Source organism: Columba livia, chromosome 3 (genome assembly GCF_036013475.1).
Source record: "Columba livia isolate bColLiv1 breed racing homer chromosome 3, bColLiv1.pat.W.v2, whole genome shotgun sequence".
In the NCBI taxonomy this organism is placed as follows: Eukaryota; Metazoa; Chordata; class Aves; order Columbiformes; family Columbidae; genus Columba; species Columba livia.
The window spans coordinates 15,544,823-15,563,488 of NC_088604.1; the positions used below are offsets into that span (position 1 = coordinate 15,544,823).

General features: G+C 38.4%; 1 protein-coding gene across 15 annotated transcripts in view; it reads right to left on the minus strand.

Moving 5' to 3' along the window:
* GREB1 (growth regulating estrogen receptor binding 1) overlaps window positions 1-18,666 on the minus strand; it is a 97,570-nt gene that overhangs the window by 27,948 nt on the left and 50,956 nt on the right. For 13 of the 15 annotated variants that reach the window (XM_065055890.1, XM_021293624.2, XM_065055891.1 and 10 more), the window contains 16 exons: window positions 18,133-18,315; window positions 17,673-17,816; window positions 16,229-16,354; window positions 14,204-14,326; window positions 13,192-13,329; window positions 12,823-13,008; window positions 11,907-12,257; window positions 10,959-11,087; window positions 9,379-9,504; window positions 8,731-8,928; window positions 8,460-8,640; window positions 6,441-6,633; window positions 5,722-5,858; window positions 4,145-4,484; window positions 2,503-2,618; window positions 1,591-1,790 (listed from right to left, as the gene is read on the minus strand). In XM_065055890.1, the coding sequence (XP_064911962.1) occupies window positions 1,591-1,790; window positions 2,503-2,618; window positions 4,145-4,484; window positions 5,722-5,858; window positions 6,441-6,633; window positions 8,460-8,640; window positions 8,731-8,928; window positions 9,379-9,504; window positions 10,959-11,087; window positions 11,907-12,257; window positions 12,823-13,008; window positions 13,192-13,329; window positions 14,204-14,326; window positions 16,229-16,354; window positions 17,673-17,816; window positions 18,133-18,315 (2,871 nt within the window). Of the gene's footprint in view, window positions 1-1,590; window positions 1,791-2,502; window positions 2,619-4,144; window positions 4,485-5,721; window positions 5,859-6,440; window positions 6,634-8,459; window positions 8,641-8,730; window positions 8,929-9,378; window positions 9,505-10,958; window positions 11,088-11,906; window positions 12,258-12,822; window positions 13,009-13,191; window positions 13,330-14,203; window positions 14,327-16,228; window positions 16,355-17,672; window positions 17,817-18,132; window positions 18,316-18,666 lie in introns of those variants that run through there. The other 2 variants (XM_065055893.1, XM_065055898.1) reach the window with 2 other exon arrangements.

Genomic DNA, 18,666 nt, shown 5'->3' on the forward strand with positions numbered 1-18,666 from the left:
AGGCACAGCTACATTGTCAAAATAGGGGAAAGGACACAAGAGGTTGTGTGGGTTTTGTCCTCATTCTGACACTGTTTTCAGTGTAGAGAGTATCTGTGCCTGCCATGCAATATTGGATCAGCCTGTGGTATAATCTAACTATGCTGAGCTGCAATAGCTTCAGAAAATCAATGCTGCAGCCAGGACCTGGTAATTTCTAAGCATGTTTCAACCACATTTTCTCTTTCTACCCATGTCTTACTTTCCTCATGAACACAGTGTCAAGGAAACCAACAGGCTACAAGCTCTATTTTGTCATTATGGTATGAAATTACCTCCCATCCCATACATTACAGCTTTATGGCCAGATTACATCTCAGGTTTTGGTGATGAAAATCCGTATTTGAACAGCCACCAAGGGTATTCACTTGAGGTTCCTAGCTTAGGTCTTTAAGTTAAAATGCTTGCTTCTGTACAGTTTTACCATGATAAACAGAGACATAAGCACTGCCAGCAGAAAACTTGGAATGTAAGTCTGTCTCAGGTGCTCTGAATTGGACTCTGGAGGAGCAAACCATACTTCACGGATTAGGAAAGCAGCCTTACAGTTTAAACATCTAACAACTTTGGTGCCCATTCAATTCAGATCGCATACAATCTTGGCGTACTTCAACTGAAGAGACAGAAGTACTCATCACATCTAAAGTAGGCCTATATCACAGTCTGAATATGACCTCAGGTATTTCATTCCTCTATGAAAAGTACATATTTTATTAAATATTTTTGTTCTGCTTGTTATGCTATCCTTATTACCAATGAGTAAGAACTTAATAGGTGAACAGTAACCAGCTCTCCTCCTCCTCATAGTATAGAAAAGGAAATGAAGGCAATTTGAGATTTAAATAAACTACAGACATAAAAATCCCTTGTTTACCACAGTTCCAAGGCATAATAGACAGCAAAGAAAAATATAATAACTTAATGATAACTGATACATCAACTATCATTCAAAAAAACCCCTGACAGTTCCTGGGTAAATTATTTTTGTTTGTTTACACATTTATATGTTCTTAATTGCTCTCTTAAGAAATTATAAACTCACAAACTCTACATGGTCACTTCGAAGTCATTTTCAAGGAGTACTGAGGAGTTACTATGTTCAGATATATCTTCTAGACATACTATTTAATACCATATAAACTAGAGCAGGGGTGTCAAACTCATTCTCATGGGGGTGGGTACACCAGCCTCGCGGTTGCCTTCAAAGGGCCGAATGTAATTTTAGGACTGTATAAATGTAGGGGTAGTTTTGTGGCTGCCAGAACATTTGGGGCAAAGGAGGTAGGGAGGAAGGGGAGAGAAAGAAGTAATAAAACAGAGAGCACAGATGCAGCAGCAGGACTGCAAGAAATCAAAATGCTGCAGCAGCAACAGCTCTCAGGCAGAGAGGGTGGGAAAACACAGGGTCAATGAGATGAATCAAAACTGAGGAACAGAGCTCACTCAGCAATGCCAACTCCAGAAACCCTCACCAAGTAGGTGTCCATACAATCCTGCTTTTTCAAATACAACTCAATCATTTTACAGCTTCTTTTTTAGCACTACTAATACCTTCCATTGCTATTTCTTCATCTTCATTATCGGTGCTGCTTAGTTTCTCTGGGTCACTTTCTAACACATCATTCACAACTGCTTTCTCTGTGTGAATTTCTGAGCTCACAAAGTATGCGGCCAAACCAAGTTCTTGCTCCAAGGTTGTCCTTACCAAAGAAGATGAGTTTATTAAACGTAGGTCACAGTATCTCAGTGATCTGAAGAGAAACAAGAGGGGTTAGTATGAAAACTCACTGGAATCTACTCCCTTATTTCTTTTACAAACACAGCCAAAGGGGAATTTTTTCATAAACTGCTTAAACTACAGATGAGATAGAACACGGTATATCTTTTGTGCTTAATAGGTTTACCACTGCAGTGTATACACTTGTATTTTTCTTAATCCAGTTATGCAGCTTAATCTGGTGCACTGAGCATTAGCATCAGCATAAGAAAAAGAATAATCATTTGGGTTCCAAGCCTAATACACAGAATGGGATTCAGCTGAACATATAAAAGCATTCAGTGCCCCAGAGCAGGTTGTCTGGCTTCCAGCTTCCACTCCAGAAGGCACCGATCTCCCCTCATGTCCTGTAGTACATGTGCCAGCATCATACAGATGCCTCAGAGACTCTAAGGTAGCTAAGGTAGCTATATTTTTTTTTTCTTTATACACCCTCTTCTGTCCTCTAAACTGGGGCAACTCTTACAATATGTTCTGAGCTATTTATGTCTTGCTATAGGCAGGAGGTTGTTATTAATAATATGGGGTTTATATTTATGATACAAAGGCTGTCAAAAAATTGAAAAGAAACATCTTGACACTGAAATGTGTTTTCTTCTCCCGCAAGTGATTACACAGTTAATCTTTAGTCATTTGGTAAGCAATGGATTAAAAACTGCCATTGAGAAAATATTGGATCTTCTTACCGTGGCAAAGACTCCCCTTGTGGATCCATACCACTAAATATCAATATACAAGGCAAACCTTCCAATTCCAAATATGTCTGTGGCCTCCAATCTACATCTTCAATTTTCTGCCATACCTGTATAATATAAGAAATACTGCTGGGTATATCTATATGATGTGAATAAATATACAGAAATATATAATTTTATCATCCATTATATGAATCAGTTTATGCAGTGGATGGATGTTCCACCAAAGGAAACCACAGAGCAGGGCCAATTTCAGAAGTAGATTGCACAATTCCTAAAGCATTACAGCTAGCAATCTGCCTGCTGTAAGTATGAGGAGACTGAGACAGTATGTCCCAGCCTGAAAATAATCCCAGCTTCCCAGCTGCAAAGCACTGAGGGCAGGACACAGACAGGTAGAGTGGATATGGTACAATGGTAAAGCTGAGTAGGAGGTTTGGGGGAGAAGAGAGTCCAGAGGGTTACTTCTTGTGGCAGACATGGTCTGGATGTCTGAGTCCAAGGAATGAAATGAGCTGGGAACGAGGCTTTTTCCCCTTAGAGGAACAGGGCAAAGCTGGAAGTGTTCAACACACACACACCACTGTCCTCACTTGCTACCCTCTGAAGCCTCCTGCTCTCCCCCAAAGCTGTCAATTTTCCTGAAAACTTCATGAGAAGTTTGGTAACTAGATCTATTGGTTGACTGTTCAGCATCAGGCTATACTGCTTTATTTACACCAGTCAGTCCTTTCTGCTGTATGACAGATAAGAAGCACAGTAGGATGAATAGTACAACAGCTCAGCCTCTGACATTCATACATTTACCACTATTATGCATGTCAGATAACCAGGATGTGATTCAGAACACTTCAGAACACAGCTTAATTTATAGCAGAATGAGATCAGCATTAGGCCCTGGATCTCAAATGACTTTGTCTAACATATAACATATAACACTGTCAGACAGAGTGACTGTGTGCTGTATATATATATTACACCATCCATGAATGTAAATATATTTTTGCTTTTGTGATCATGTGATCAGATTATGGTAATTTTAGGAAAAGCAAGACAGTATCAGGGGCTTTTGTTACATACATAACCCAAGACTCTGGACCTAAAGGATATAAATTAATCCATAAACCAACACCCGGTCCAGAAAGCATAAAGTCCCGCACTGTAACTACCGGGGTGCTGTAGTACCCATAACTATTACAGAATCACTGATTTGATGCCTTTATGCCACCTGCTGGTGAGAAGCATAATATAATTCTCAAACAGTCAAATCTTTTTGCATTATGATGATTTTGTGAGAAAATTCTGTTCAAATTGTGACAATTTTATCTGGCTTTTTTCCTTATTGCTCATGGCCCCTGTAGATAAAAGGAGTTCAACTGTTTGGGAAGGTTGCTGCTTGCTTAGGGAAGTCAAGTTCTAGCCACATTAGCTAATATTCCACTGAAGTATTAACTAGCAGTAGGACAGTAGTCACAGATGGTATGTCTAAAAGATAAAGTCACGGTCCTTAAGGTAGCTTTTATTTTTACTAGTAAGACCTGCATTTCAGCTCCCAAACATAACTCTCAGTAGTAAAGTCTCCCCGCCTACCCATCTGATGAAGCTTCCAGGTACACATCATTCTGCAAGTTACCTTTAGTTGCTCCACAAAGTGCTTCCCTATCGTGATTCCAGAATTAGGATTTCCCAAGATTATTTCAAAGTTATCTTCAAGGGCTAGTCTTTCCCTTACATTATACAGACGTTCATATGCCACTGCAGCCAGCGGAGTACATGGAATTCTCAACACTACCATGAGGCCATGACCACTAGGACATTGTCTTGAAGAGTTTATTAGGTTTTGGGTGATTTCCAAAGTTTCAACGGAGGTGTAATTCTTCATCTGAGAAAGACCACACACTGCCATCATAGCTGCAGAGTAGTGTTGTATGAGGACAAAAGTCCTTATCACTGCACTGTGTAATCTGGGGAACCTGAAATAAATGGTGAATTAAATAGTGAAGCATTAAAAGCTAAAGTTAAAAAGCTAATGTTTTACAAAATATCATAAATTCAGGTTTTTCTCTTGTACAGAATCCTTCATACCTAATATACAACAGAATCTCACCAAATTGCAGTAGGATAGTCTTTGCAAGGCATCATTTCACAGTTGGAAATGATGTTGTGTCTTCATTTCTTAGTAAATATTGTTTAAACAAGTAGTCCAGTAAAGTTACATCACATCGATTTACCAAGACTTCACCACTGTTACAAAATTTATCACAAAATATTTGATAATGCACTCAGTAATACCATCAATCAAAACGAATGCACTTGTCAATGAGAATACTGCTCTTCATGACATGCTATTCTTATTTTTTTTCTCTTCTCTCTTTTCTTACTGAACCCGTGAACCAAATCACTCTTGTTTCCAAGAAGCCTGAATACGTAGGCAGCATCCAATGAGCACTACAAATTCCCAAGCCCAGATACACCTTGTCTCAATTCCCAGTCTATGGAAGGGAGAGGCATGGATATGCAATAGCTTCCTGTGCTCCAGTTTTCATGAAAATGAAACCCATGCACAGTATAAATAAGGACCAGGGCTTGCTCAGAAAAGTTCCTGGTCTGTGTGATCAGAGGTCCACAGCACCCTGTAGCAAGCCCCAGCAGTTGTGTGGATGTGCTCAGTCTATCAGCCATACAAATGCACGAGATTCTACCTGTCGCATCTCATTCTTCTTACAAACCCCAGAGAGGTCACCTACAGCGGCAGGTATGCAGAGAATTTGCCACTGCTCTTTTGCAGTGATTCTAAACTTGTTCCACAAGGACCAAGGAAAACTGATGATGTATTATCAAGATCTGATGATACGTCTACTTCTCCTTGTGGTCCAAGTGCGGTATATACAAATTCTACACATCAAAATCAGCCAGGGTCAGCAAGTGATAACTTTAGACAAAAGTAATAACACATTTGAAGTTACTCTAAATTGTGCTAAACAGTGATCATGATCACAGTAAGAGGCAGCCTAGACTGAACAGACTGCCGGCCAAATATATAGAAAAAAAGATGTAGGGAGAATATAAGACCAAATTAAATGTTCTTGCATACATAGATTTGTGGGACAGTGAAAAAAAAATAAAAATAAGTAGGTTTCTAGCTAGTAACTCAAATCACTAGAACACAGCTCCTAGATTCCCTGCATTAACCAAAGGAATGCACTGTACCTCTTTCCCAAAGCCATGACCATTGCTTCAAAAGAGCTGTCGTACCGAAGCAGTGGAATACTGTGTCCAGAGAGGGTGGACTCAATGAATTCTGACAGCCCAAAGTATTTCTTGTTTTCATGGTATAGATCTACACCCTAAAGCAAATGAGGCAATAAAAATTTAAAGGTAAAGTCTATAAATTATTAATTTACAATGGATTAATCATTGGTATCTGATATATTTGCAATCGCATTCTCTAATAAGCATCATATACTCAGACATATTAAAACAAGGAGAGAAATAAACTATTTTTTTTTAGAAAATAGATTGTACTTAATTTTCCCATTTAATTTGTTCTATCTCTCCATATATACATATACACTGACAGAACAGTTACATATGGAATAAATGTGCACACATATGAAGAAAATCCATGCATGTACACATATTTATACAGTAATGCACTAGAGACAGATTTTCAGATGGTTTCCATTTATGTAGCTCAAAGATTTTTAGCAGAGTTATTATAGTTCATATAAAAAGGTTTAAAAAAAAGGCAAGAAATGACAGGACAAGCAAAGGGTAAAAGAACTTGCTGCAAACTGAACATGAAAAAGATGCCATGCAAACTTCACTCTTTGCATGAAAATCATGGGACATACAGAGTTTCACCAGGTATGTATATGTAAAATAACTTATAAAAAGCTCAGAAAAGCACCTCAAAGCATCCATCTTACATTGCTGTATGAAGAAGGCCAGTGGATTTCATTGTAAGGGCTGATATGAGTATGTTGTGTCTGCAGCGCATAGGGGAAGGAAGTCACATGGAGAGTCACAATATTTGGCGCCTCTTTCACCTCCCTGCAGTTCAACAGTCTATCAACAAGTCCTGTAGACAGTTCTGTTTGAGGATAAAGGCTATGCATAGCACTGCAAAAAAGAAACCCAAAACGCTCCAAAGTGATCAGCACAAGGGAACAATTGTGTCAGTGGAATAGCTTTGACCCAGATGTGAAATCAAAGTTAAACATGTACAAGGAACTTAGGACTCTATTCTTTGCCCTGCTTTTGTTACATAGAAGGATGGGAAAAGAAATGCAAATTATTTCACTGCAGCTGAAAATTTCTGTAAGTCTGATAACTCCCTACCTAGCAAATTACCAGTCCCTTACAGCTACCAGCATATGAGAGATAAAGGATGAAAGGAAGCTGATGTTTGAGCAGCTGCCATTAGACATATAGTCCTGTATTAACTTTGGCCAGATTGTTAGTGTTGCCCTTACAAAAATATCGTTCGTAGCTACAAAAATAAAGATAGAAAATGACAGACAGCAAGTTAGTATAAGAGAAAAACAGAGGGGAACTACCTGTGATAGAGCTACTACGAAAGGGAAGAGTAGTTATTTTTTGGGCAAATGCCAGTACCATGGAACACCTACAGTCAATTCCTTGCTTTGGTGTAAAACTTCAGTCCAAATTAATGCTATTTGATTTTTGGTATTTACCTGCAGAGACAAAGTTACAAGCTTCATCACTGCAAGGTCCTTCTGTTACCAGCAGAGAGGGATCAGCACCTCCAGAAACTGTTTGTGTCCACCCATCATCTGTCAGCCCTCAGAGCTGCCCTGTCTCTGCTGTGACTTTATGAGCAACCCCAGGCAATTACACTCCTGGTGGAGGCATCTCCTTTAACTGACTGCAGTCAGGTGGCATGAATCCTGCTGTGCAGAACAGTCACTTAAATATTTGTCACATATCTTTATTAGATAAGAAGAAATATCAGAGGTAAGCAGCAATACAGGTATTTCCCTACCACTCAAGGATGCTAAGTGAATAAATGCCTTAAAGGATGTGACAGCTGTGACAGGTCATGTAAGCTCCTAAGATTTAGAGGAGTTGAACAAGGAACCCTCACATGCAAAAACAAAGTTTTGGCAAAGTCATAATTCTTAGCCAGTGTGAAAGACAAGACTGTGTCATTTCTTTCACAAGTAAAATGCTGTAGTTTTTGGTTTCAGAAACACTACTGTGCTCCTAAAGTTGGCACCTGTTGGTGCTTCTGGAATTCAGTATGTTCTCCAAGCTCCCCAGTGCCTCAGGAGCCAGAAAAGCAACAGCAGCCCAACTTCTCAACAGGCAGATTGTTGAGAAGCCAAGGAAACAGGGCTCAGTTAAGTGATACAAGTGAGCTGATGGGAAACTTGGTAAACATTGGACAGAAAACTCCCTTCTTCCCTGAGAAGTCTACCTGCCATTACTATGAATTCACAGAAGCTTTCAATTCTTACAAATTGGTGATTCTGGACAGAAAACACATTGTACTGGGAAATTTCCAAACAGTTAAAAAAATAAGCAGCAGTGTTGGGTCACTACTTGTCTACTCACTGCGGAGGGTTTTTGCATGTTTTACAGCCCAGAGGACACGGACAGAGGATAAAGAGCTCTGTGTATTTTCACAGGAAGCTTTCCCTTGAACAAAAGACAACCAGCCAAAAAAAACAATAGCTGTGGCTGAAAGAAGATAAGAATGGTGAGCAAGGAAAGCTGAAATGTTCCACTGAAGCATAATATAGTAAGCAGGATAAGAATAAGTCATGAAGGACCTTTAAAGAAAACATGCTTATTCAACACATGGGAAGAAAGAGTTAGCAGAAAGATGCAAACGAAGATGAATGAAGGGATAAATCAGAAAGCTGATCTTGAGAGCTAGTGCAAATGGTAATAATTTCTCTAAAAACAAGTTACAGTTTTCTTACCTCATGAGATCCCAGTGTGCATGATCGTGGATGAGGACAAACAGTGTATGTGGATTCTGCATAGAGTTTTGTAAAAATACTTTGAATTTAATCTGGGCTTCTGCATCTAATTTCATAACATACTGTTCCACCCTCTGCTTTGTAAGATGTTCCTTTTCTAATCCAAGTTCTAATAAAATACCTAAATAAATGGAACAAATATCAGTATTTCCAGATGCAAATGCAGTTAACAATTTCCTGTAAATCTAAAATTAAGCTAACTAATGAGCACCTGAGTGCCAGAGATGAAACAAAGTCTGCTGGTAAGTCACTTCGGAGGGTGGAACACAAATCAAGAAATCAATTTTCTCGAAGGAACCCAAATCAAGATTTTGAGTGCTGGAGTCAGCAATTGAACAAATATGAGACAACAATTTCTGAGCCACTGCCAGCTGGAACGGACGAATCTGATGTCGTTCAATCTCATAACCTGGAAAAAGACAAAATTTTGTTTAGATATATTCCCAAAGTCTAATATAAAGCAAAATGTTAGAATCTGGCAAAGAATGACTGATCTACTCTTCAAGGTACTTTGCTTATGAACAGGACTTCCATTTTAGTAAACTCTATATGGAATATGCAAATAAATCTTTCTGCATTTGGGCATTTTGGTCCTATAAGTCTCTTAAATGTCTGAGAACTGAACGTGAATGTGTGCAACAGCATTCTGCTTGGAGCTTCAAAGACTACAATACTCAGTGAAAGGAAGCAGAGCTTCCATCACTGTAAATCTGAATATCCCAATAAATGACTTGCTGTTTGCCTCAGAACCTTTGCCTTCAAGAGCCCAGGACTCTGCCCAGGTGGATCTAACTGCACACCGACACCTGCTCTCAAGCACTCTGTTCTGTTACCTCTTCAGAAAATCTTCCTTACTTACTTGTACACGCAGCTGCTCCCGTTCCATTCAGTGCTGTTGGTTTAGTCACTGAAGCAGAAAGCGATGAAGAGATGTGTCCTTGGTTTTCCTGATAAAACTTCTCCAGCAAAAGATCAATGTCACCCTCTATCAAATTCAAGGGATAGTGGAATAAAGGTCCACATCAATAACAGCTGCATTTCTTACTGATTTTGATTTGGCTTATTGCCTGTTTTATACAGGAAACCTCTCGTTATTTTCTATTGCATCTGCTTTTACAGCATATCACTAATAAAATGCAAATCAGGCCAAGGAATGACAGACCAGCTCTGCAGACTACCAACTAGGACATTTATGGAGGATGGTAAAGAAACAGCCTCAAGGCTCTGATGCAAATCAGCAACAACAAAGACACAAAACTGGCTTAGTTTACAGAGCGATGCTGTTTACTAATAAGGATTACAAGAAACTTTGGAAAATCTGATAAATATTTAGAAATCTTTAACATTTTTGAGAGACAGAAAGAAAAATAAATCCCTCTGGAGATGAAAGAGAAATACAAGTTTTGTAGCTACACACAATGCTGAAGCAATCGAGGTATGTTTTATTGAACTATGCGTATCTCCAAATCTATTCTATTCTATTCAGGAGGGGCCCTGCTTGCAGATGAAAGTATGCAGTAGTATACTTGTCCTGAGCATTTAGTATTTTCTGAGCAGTTGATAAGAAGTTTGATCACATCTGCACTGAGCTCAGAAAGCCAGGGCCTGCCCCATGAAGTGCAATTCAGTGGATATAGACAGCAACTCTTCTTAGGATGCTCGTTGACTTGTTCTGCTCAAACAACAGCAATAGCAAAAGTGATTTTGAAAACCATACTTTGAAGATACTAAGAACAGAAACACTAACATAACTACATGATGGTTCAAGGAAAGTGACTTTCTCTTAAGTGACCACTCAAAATACCATGACACACCCAGAAGGATTCTTGTGATCCAAGAACAGATTTACTGACGAGACATGAATGGCAGAGGGGACTGTGAGATCCCATTGACACTGACAAACATGCTGCATTTGCTATAGTTGTGTGACACAATTTAAGTCTTCATGTGGCTGGATCTATACCCAGATAATCCTGCCTGTGGGAATCCTCAGTATACTCAGTTAAAAAATGATCCAGTTATCCTGTCTCTCTGCAATTTGCCTCTTTCCCGTGCATCGTGATCAGGTTCACAGCATGGTAAGTTGAAAGGACAAATCCTTCCTTTGATAAAATAACTGTGTTCTATCATGGTCTAAATTATTTCCATGCTTAGGGCAAAAGAATTTATGCATCTTATGGATATGGACTGCACAGTCTACAGATGTCTTTGTACAGCTAAGGATAATATGCTCAGCGATTTGCTGGCATATTTTTATGAAATTGAGGGATTTTAGAAACTGACACTTTTAGGAGGAATTTTGGTTCAAATGTACTTTCACAGCTTATTTCATCTTACTAATAGAGTCTTGTTTCTGGAAAGGTAATGAGCACAGCTATTTTCTTTGATTTAGAAGTTTCAGGGACTTGGAAACATGCCTCTTTATAACCTGCTCAGTACCTGGGCAGAGTGTGTTAAAGAAGGACCCCAGACTCTCCACCTTTCCAGTGACCAGCTGATAGTTAACTTCTTTTTGGTAGTCTGAAGGAGTGAGCATGCTCTCAGACAGAACTCTTGCCTGATACTTTCCTAAAAGACAAAAAAGTAATTTTGAAAGCACTTCAAAATGAAGTTCCAAAATCATCAAAGTCATAATAAAAACACTACCCAGCTACACAACCCACATACACAGAAATAACAGAGAAGAATCTTTTCTTTCTCCTGTACATGTATGCACCAGACACTATGTTTTATGATTCTTTGTGTTCTTTTCTCTTTTTAGGAAATATTTGTTGATGCAGTATGTGAAAAGAGCTTATAAATAGTCAAAGGAATTGTCAGTTATCTTACACTCATAATGAATCTTTGAACGGCTATTCAAATAATTTGTTTCATTATCAGCACAACCCTCAAAAGGTTGTTGAAGGGAATGACATTGGAAGACCCTCTTTTAGAACAGGGATGTCAAACTCATTTTCACTGGTGGCCATATCAGCCTCACGGTTGCCTTCAAAGGGCCAAATGTAATTTTAGGACTATATAAAGGTAAGAGTAATTACAGTTATACAGTCCCCCAGTGAAAATGAGTTTGACACCCCTGTTTTAGAAGCTCAGAAAATATTCAGTCCTCTGCTCACAGTAATATCCCAGTCACACAGAGCAGGAGAGCTTTATGTACTGTGTGTGCTGTCACTCGCCATTATTTGTAGTAGTGTTGGATGGGATGCCTGGGTGAGAAAACAGGTGAAACAGGCAGAATATGACTTGCTGGGGAGAGACCCAACTGTGCAGCATCAGCTTGGGTCCAGCAAAACCCATTACTTGCTGGCGAAAGCTCTGCTTTCTGAGGCAGCTTATTGAAAGCCAGATTACTCTGTTTTGCCCAGAGATACACCCTTGTGATCTCACCTGTTATCACAATGCAGGAATCAATGGCTCGATTTCTACTGGCACATATGATCACCACGTAGTTTGTCTTTATTAATTTTCCTTCAATGAGCAGCTTAAACATTTCGGAAAGCCCCTCAGCCAGAGAGTAGCTGCACTCAATGATATGGACGCTGTCGTTACAGGAGCTGGCGGCGAGACCCGCCAGCCAGGGCAGCTGCGCTGAAGTCACAGGCGCGACCTGGCTGGGGACTTGAGGAAAGGTCTGGGGGACAGCCTGCTGGTACTGGCGGATTTCAGACAGGTGTGATTCCCGCCACGAACGCATGAATATTTGTTCCAAATCCTCAATCAAAGGAACCTGGTCCGAGGCTAAAAAAAAAATTAAGAGGAGAGTATTATGAAACAATTAAACATAACCCTTGAGGTTTTTGGTTTTTTTTCCCAAATACGTACTTTTTTAGAGACGATCATGTTTCAGATTCCTGCATACATGACTATTGCTTTTAGCAGATGTGAACCAAATTTTTCATTTTGAAGTACCTTTGTGATACTCAGGTAAAGATGCCCTAATTGGAACCTGAGTATCAGTAATTAGAAATATTTAAGAGGTTGAGTGCTGCCTGTCTCAGCATACTACTACTTGTAAACCACAGACTGTATGCAAGAGGAGAGAATGAAAGAAACCTTTTATTTTTATTTTTCATTGCTGAGGTCCCAGATTATAGCAAAAGATGAACTTTGTATTATTATATTTCAATCTGTCTGGTCTTCAAGAACTAATTATTTAGTTTTGTTTCATTACCATGAATGAGATTATTTAATATCACATGTCCTAAGACTGGTATTTAGTGTTGTCCTACCCTAATATTCCCTTTCTCATTTGCCAGTATGTAATACATTCATGGCAGTCTATGTGGATGTAAAATAATCTTACCTAGTTGAACAAGGTAGTAGACAGTCAGTAAGAGCTGCATTTCCTCTGAAATAGGCTGTATTGTGGAGGTGCCGTATTGTTCATATGCTCTAGATAAAGACTGTGAATTTCTGTAACAGGTGTACAACAAAGGACTCACTATCACATCATTAATATTCCCACAAAGATAAGGGAAGTTTCCATGACCTACAAAATAAACAATATTTGTACACATGACATTCATTTCATAATTTCCCATGTATGCATTAAACAGTTTTAATAGTAAACGTTTTTAGATAGACAGCTTTAGCAGTGTTTAGCAATAGGACATATCTTTACATCTCTTACAAAAAAAATATAACATCTTGTTGGGGGGGTTGAGGTTTTTACCTTTAAAAATAACTGGCTTTGCTTTACAGATTTTCAGCAAGTTGTCAGGAACTGAGACGGGTTCTCCTGAGCCCACCATCGGAGATGAGGCTGGCCCCACCAAAGCAGAATGTGGTAAAGATGACAGGCTTCCTCCATCTAAGATTTTAAACATGTTATTACTGAAATGAGCTCTAATAATGATTTCCTCAAAGACAAGTTACTCAGCATCATCTCATACCCACATTTGGAATCAGTATGAAAATGCTTTTCATGGTTGCATCACACATTTCATGAGCTGTTGCTACAATCCATCCTATTATGCTAACTGTCTTGGAGGACTAATTATATTGTTGTGACCATGAATATTACACAGGCATTTCAAGATTTTGAAATGTTTATAAAGAAACAGTTTCAGGTATGAATGCAAGAATACAGAGATATCAATGCACAAATAGTTATGATTTGTGTGTTCTTTATGTTATTTTTAGTTTCCCTGCTTCTAAACAGGTTTTCTTGCTATAGCAAGTAAGACAAAAATAAGATTCAACATTTGCACCATCATAACTTCTTAGTTAATACTTTAATTTAAACTGTAACACATTAAAAGAAAACATTTTTGGGAAAGCAGGTTTATTACACTTCTATGACACTCCAGGCTTCATCTACACTACAAAATCCAAGTGCCAAGAACGCTGTGGCCAAGAGTTAAAAGAACAAATGGTACCTTGACATCAGTTATGACCCTAATTTGAATATTCCAAAGGTGTTTCGGTGTCTAAAGATGGACACAGGCATCTGTTGGGATTTATTAATAATGACTTGAAGACTAGATCCTAATGAGAGTCAGGCTCAGAGCCTCAAAAAGAAATCAATAGAAATGAAACACCTAAATGTAGATAAGCACGTAGGTATCAAAGACCTTACAAAACTCTAACGCGAATCTGCAGATATCTTTAAAATATTGCCTCTTTTCCCCCGTTTTTTCCTGAATACTGAAACAAACATTATCATTAGCTTGGGTATAGCTTACCATTTTTAATTCTGTTTGGAGCCTGTGGATTGAGCTGCAAGTTCCAAGTTTCAGTAGATGATGGAGATTCTGGTGACCAACCCTTATGGCGCTTTTTTGGAGGCCCTGAATTTGTTAAAGTGCCTGAATAAGAGTAATATTTCAGAAAAGTATTAGAATAAAATGCATTCAGTTTTGCGCATGGTAATTTAATATGTTTTGATAGATTGAATGTGTATATTAAGTACTGTGGTAGACAGGGTCAAGTCCATTAATATAATAATTTTTTAATGACTTTTATTTTACATTGTTATGTCCTGCTTAAATGTCTGGAAACTTTCTGGTGCAGAGCACTCTTAAGTATCTAGGCAGACTTTGCTTGTTTTATGCCAATGTTTACTCTGTACTAAGAATAATGTAGTAAAAATGAGACATACTAAGAACACTTATAAGTGTTGCTATTTTGGATTCAACAGTATACGCATTTTGCTCCTTTAATTTCTGAACACGTAACACTATCTTTCATGTAAAACATTGCAAAATAAAATTCTCAAGGATTTCAGGATAATATTAATAAAGATCTGTGTTCTTTTCAACGATTTTCCCATTTACAGTATATTTGCCACTTCTCGCTGGCTACCATCTTTGGTTTGACGTTAGTCCATATTAACTCCTAGCAAATTACTTCTGCACATTCCACCTATCCACATGCAGCTGAAACACCTTTATCTGTAAAAACATAATCTTCTCACAGTCTCTCTAGGAGGTCCTGGTGATTAATTTCTCAAATTTTCTTTCATTAATTTCTTGAATCTCCTTGTGCACTCCTGCAAACTCCTACAATTATGAGCTTCCGCTAATACCAACTATTTCTAATTATCGAGAGTCAACAGTCCTCCAGGAATTGCTCAGCATCTCGCACGACTGAGTCATTTCTATTTTTGGACATAACTATGCAGAAGTTGTAACACTACTTCCCACTGGCAGGGCTATAATTCCTGGCAGAACTCCCACATAAGATTCAAGACAGATTAAGAATCTTATATAAAAAGGGGGGTTAAATTTTGAAAAAGATATTAAAAATATACTTGAAGTCTTCAGATCTAGAATAAGATTGTTCACTTGCAGAAGAGCTTTACATACAGGTTTTCGAAGATGAGTTTGTCCTTCAAACTTTTACCACTTGAGGGCAGTACTTGGCCATATTACTGATCATTTTATTTAGTTTCATGGCATAAAGTCGTGACAAAAGTCACAAGTTAGTTAGAGCAATAAAAACAATATTTTATTTGAAAATGCTGTACTCTTTCCTGCAGATATGTTAATATGTGAAAGTAATCCATCTGAAATGAATTGGCAAGAATATGTTGTTGCATGGAAGAAACAGAGCAAGGACCTGAATAGGCAGAGAAAAATAATTTGGCTGTGATGCCAACAGGGAAACTTGGGAAGACTTATTCTAGAAGAGAGTTATAGTGTGTTTCTAGCCATAGGGAAGACTAACTTTCTTGCTTAAACAAGCCAGTGACACAGAATACAGTTTGCAACAGAAGACAGTTAACCCAAATCATTATTACAATGGTGCAGTGAGGACAGTTTCTATAATTTAGAGCCAGTTGTCAAAGTCTAGTGTTCATCCCAAGGTGAACTATAACATAGGAATTATCCTAGGAGTTATTACTTATAAATCTTTCTTAACTCCCTTCACAAAACCTGGTGGTGAGATTGATACAAACCGACACTTTTTTAAGAACCTGGATTCAGAATGTAGTCTGTACTTCCACTAAGTGAATGAACTCTAAATATAACAAAACAACTTCCAATTAATAATCTAACCTGTAAAAAGCTATGGCTGAAAACATAAAACCATCTTTTTGTCTGAAAATTAACACTAAAAAAGGCATTATGATCAGAAAGGACTTGGAAGGGATTGGTAATTTCTATTTATACAGGAAATTATGATCAAGATATCATTTGTTCAATGCTACTATTACACCCATAGAATAGAGAGTTCAGGTTTATTAAACAACAAATCCATACAAATACCTAATACTGAAGGTTTTGTCAGAGCAGACAGGTTATTTTTCGCCACCTGTTGTTTAGGTGATTCCTTGCCGTTATAAACTGCTGAGCTGAATGCTGCTGTTGAAGGGATGTGATCTATGGCTGCAGCTGGCAAGAAAAAAATGAAGTATTTACATTAAACACTTGTAGGTCAAGATCCCAAGTTGATACAATAAACTCATCACTTGATCATTTATTTGCTTTAATAGAGCCATCGCGATCTGCTCAGAGTGAATTCAATGCTGAATAAAATGAACCCAGTTCTGATCTCATACCAGATTATTGCTGTCTGACTCTCAATTAAGTGCCTGAGTAAAATTTGAGTCTGCAATTGAAGACATAAGTCAGATCCTTTAGCTTTTTTGCAGGTGGATCCTAGCTCTTACATGAAGTTTACTCAAGAACAAGCTAAAAGAGAGAGGTTGTTTAAAATGTATTAAAAATCTTTTAAGTCTCCATTCCAATTTGACATCCTCTTTCCAAGCTTCTTTTTAACTACGCTTGATTAAAAAGACAGGTTTTCTCAAGCCTAACATGCATGTAATTAATGTACCTTCTCTGTATATGTCTGACAAAAGAAAAATGCCGATCTGCTATTACAAGGAGATTAATGATTTGTTCTGGAAGAGTACCAGTATTCCAGACCACAACTATTTAACAGGTTTCTATCTCACAGAGAGAATACAACCACCAAGAGGTGTGCCTCGGTTCTCCCGTGTGAATCTCTGTAACAGCCACAAGCCACTAAAGAGCTGTTTTCATTATGAAGAAGCTGAGAGACATCACTTCAACCTCATTATCTGTCACCTTTCATTTATGTCAAGCTAATGTAAATGCTTCAGAAATCATTTTTACTACCAAAAAAAAAAATAAAAAGGTACAGATGTTCGTCATTAGTTTGGTTTTTAATTAAAAAAAAAAGAAAAAACACACACAAACACAAAAAACCAAACACACCTCTGAAGCTTATAAGTTGATGCCCATATAATGTCTGCATTAAAGACGATTCTGGTCATAACATAAAATAGACTGCATCAGAAAAAAACCTGAAACAACACACATTCCTGTAACATCTGTCATCTGTGACCAGACAGGCAACAGCCAGAGGAATGTAATACCTATTTTCAGCAACTTTAAAGATAATGGCTTTTAAAAAAATGTTGGTTTGCCTTGGCTATGAGCAAGCTGCAGAACACCTAATTTACTAGTTGCTAACCTTTCATACATAAACCTGAGAGGAAAAAATGGGCAGCAGGAAGCCTTCAAAGTGTGATTGCTTTCTTTATTTGCCATCTATCTCTCAATCTATTCAACTTGTTTTCTTTTATGTGGTAGCGCACTTATTTATTTGCCTTCCCACCCACACAAGTACACACAGACAAGTACGAGGAGGGGATAACCGGGCATGTTTTCCCCCAAGCGGTACCTGTTTGCGGAGCCCCAGCTGGAGCACCGGGGTTCGCTGCTGGGAGAAGCTCACTTGAGGTGCTTCCCGAGAGACCCGAACTTTCTGGCAGCTGGAACAATGTGCTTGAGCAGGTGCTGGGTGAAGACTGTCGGCCTCTGAACTCTTTAAGAAAAAAAGACACTTCTTATCCCCTGACACCAGCAGCGTTTGCTTTTTCTCTGCGTATTTGATTTGATAATTTCACACATGAATTACTTAGAGACTACGGCACTTGGAAGGGAGGAACCGGTGCCTTCAGATGTGCCACCTTCATATTAGGTCAGTCAATTGCTTTTTACAGCTGGCCAAGTAATCACTTAGCTTTAAAGTCTTTCTTTCAACTGGTCTGTCTTAGGTTTTACACAGATGCCCGTCCCTCTGATAGCCAAGCTCGGCTGATGAAAGCCAGAGCTGGAGGAAGACAGATTCATTATCTTACCTGCCCCTTTCCAGCAGATTACAGATCCTTTGGTCAGAGCTCCCTGTGCATTCCTGACCAGATAATACTTTAAGTGTTTCTGTTTCTTGGGCTGAGTGGTCAGTTTAAGGTTAATGTGATTTGAGAATTCTGTAAAGTAGCAGAAACCCTTCTTGCCACAGCCAACACAATTGCCAGAGAAGCCTGATAAAATAAACAATACATATAAACAAATGAGATAGGTGAGTCACTACTAATAACATTCAAACACAACTCCTTCCTGGAGAAAAGCTGTATTTATCTTTTTTTTTCAATACCTGAGCTTTTTATTAACATTTTCCTCAAAAAAAAATACTACATCAAGCCTACTGTATTGCACTTTGGCTACCAGATTGCAAAAAAAGAGCCCCACATTTACGGAACAACTAAAATAGGCCATAATTTTCCATTTTCTCACACAAGAAAAAGATCACACTTACCTACCTGTGAAACACTAAACCAAGAAATTTCTGATTGAAGTGTACTGAACCACATGCTTAACCCCAGCCCTTCGCA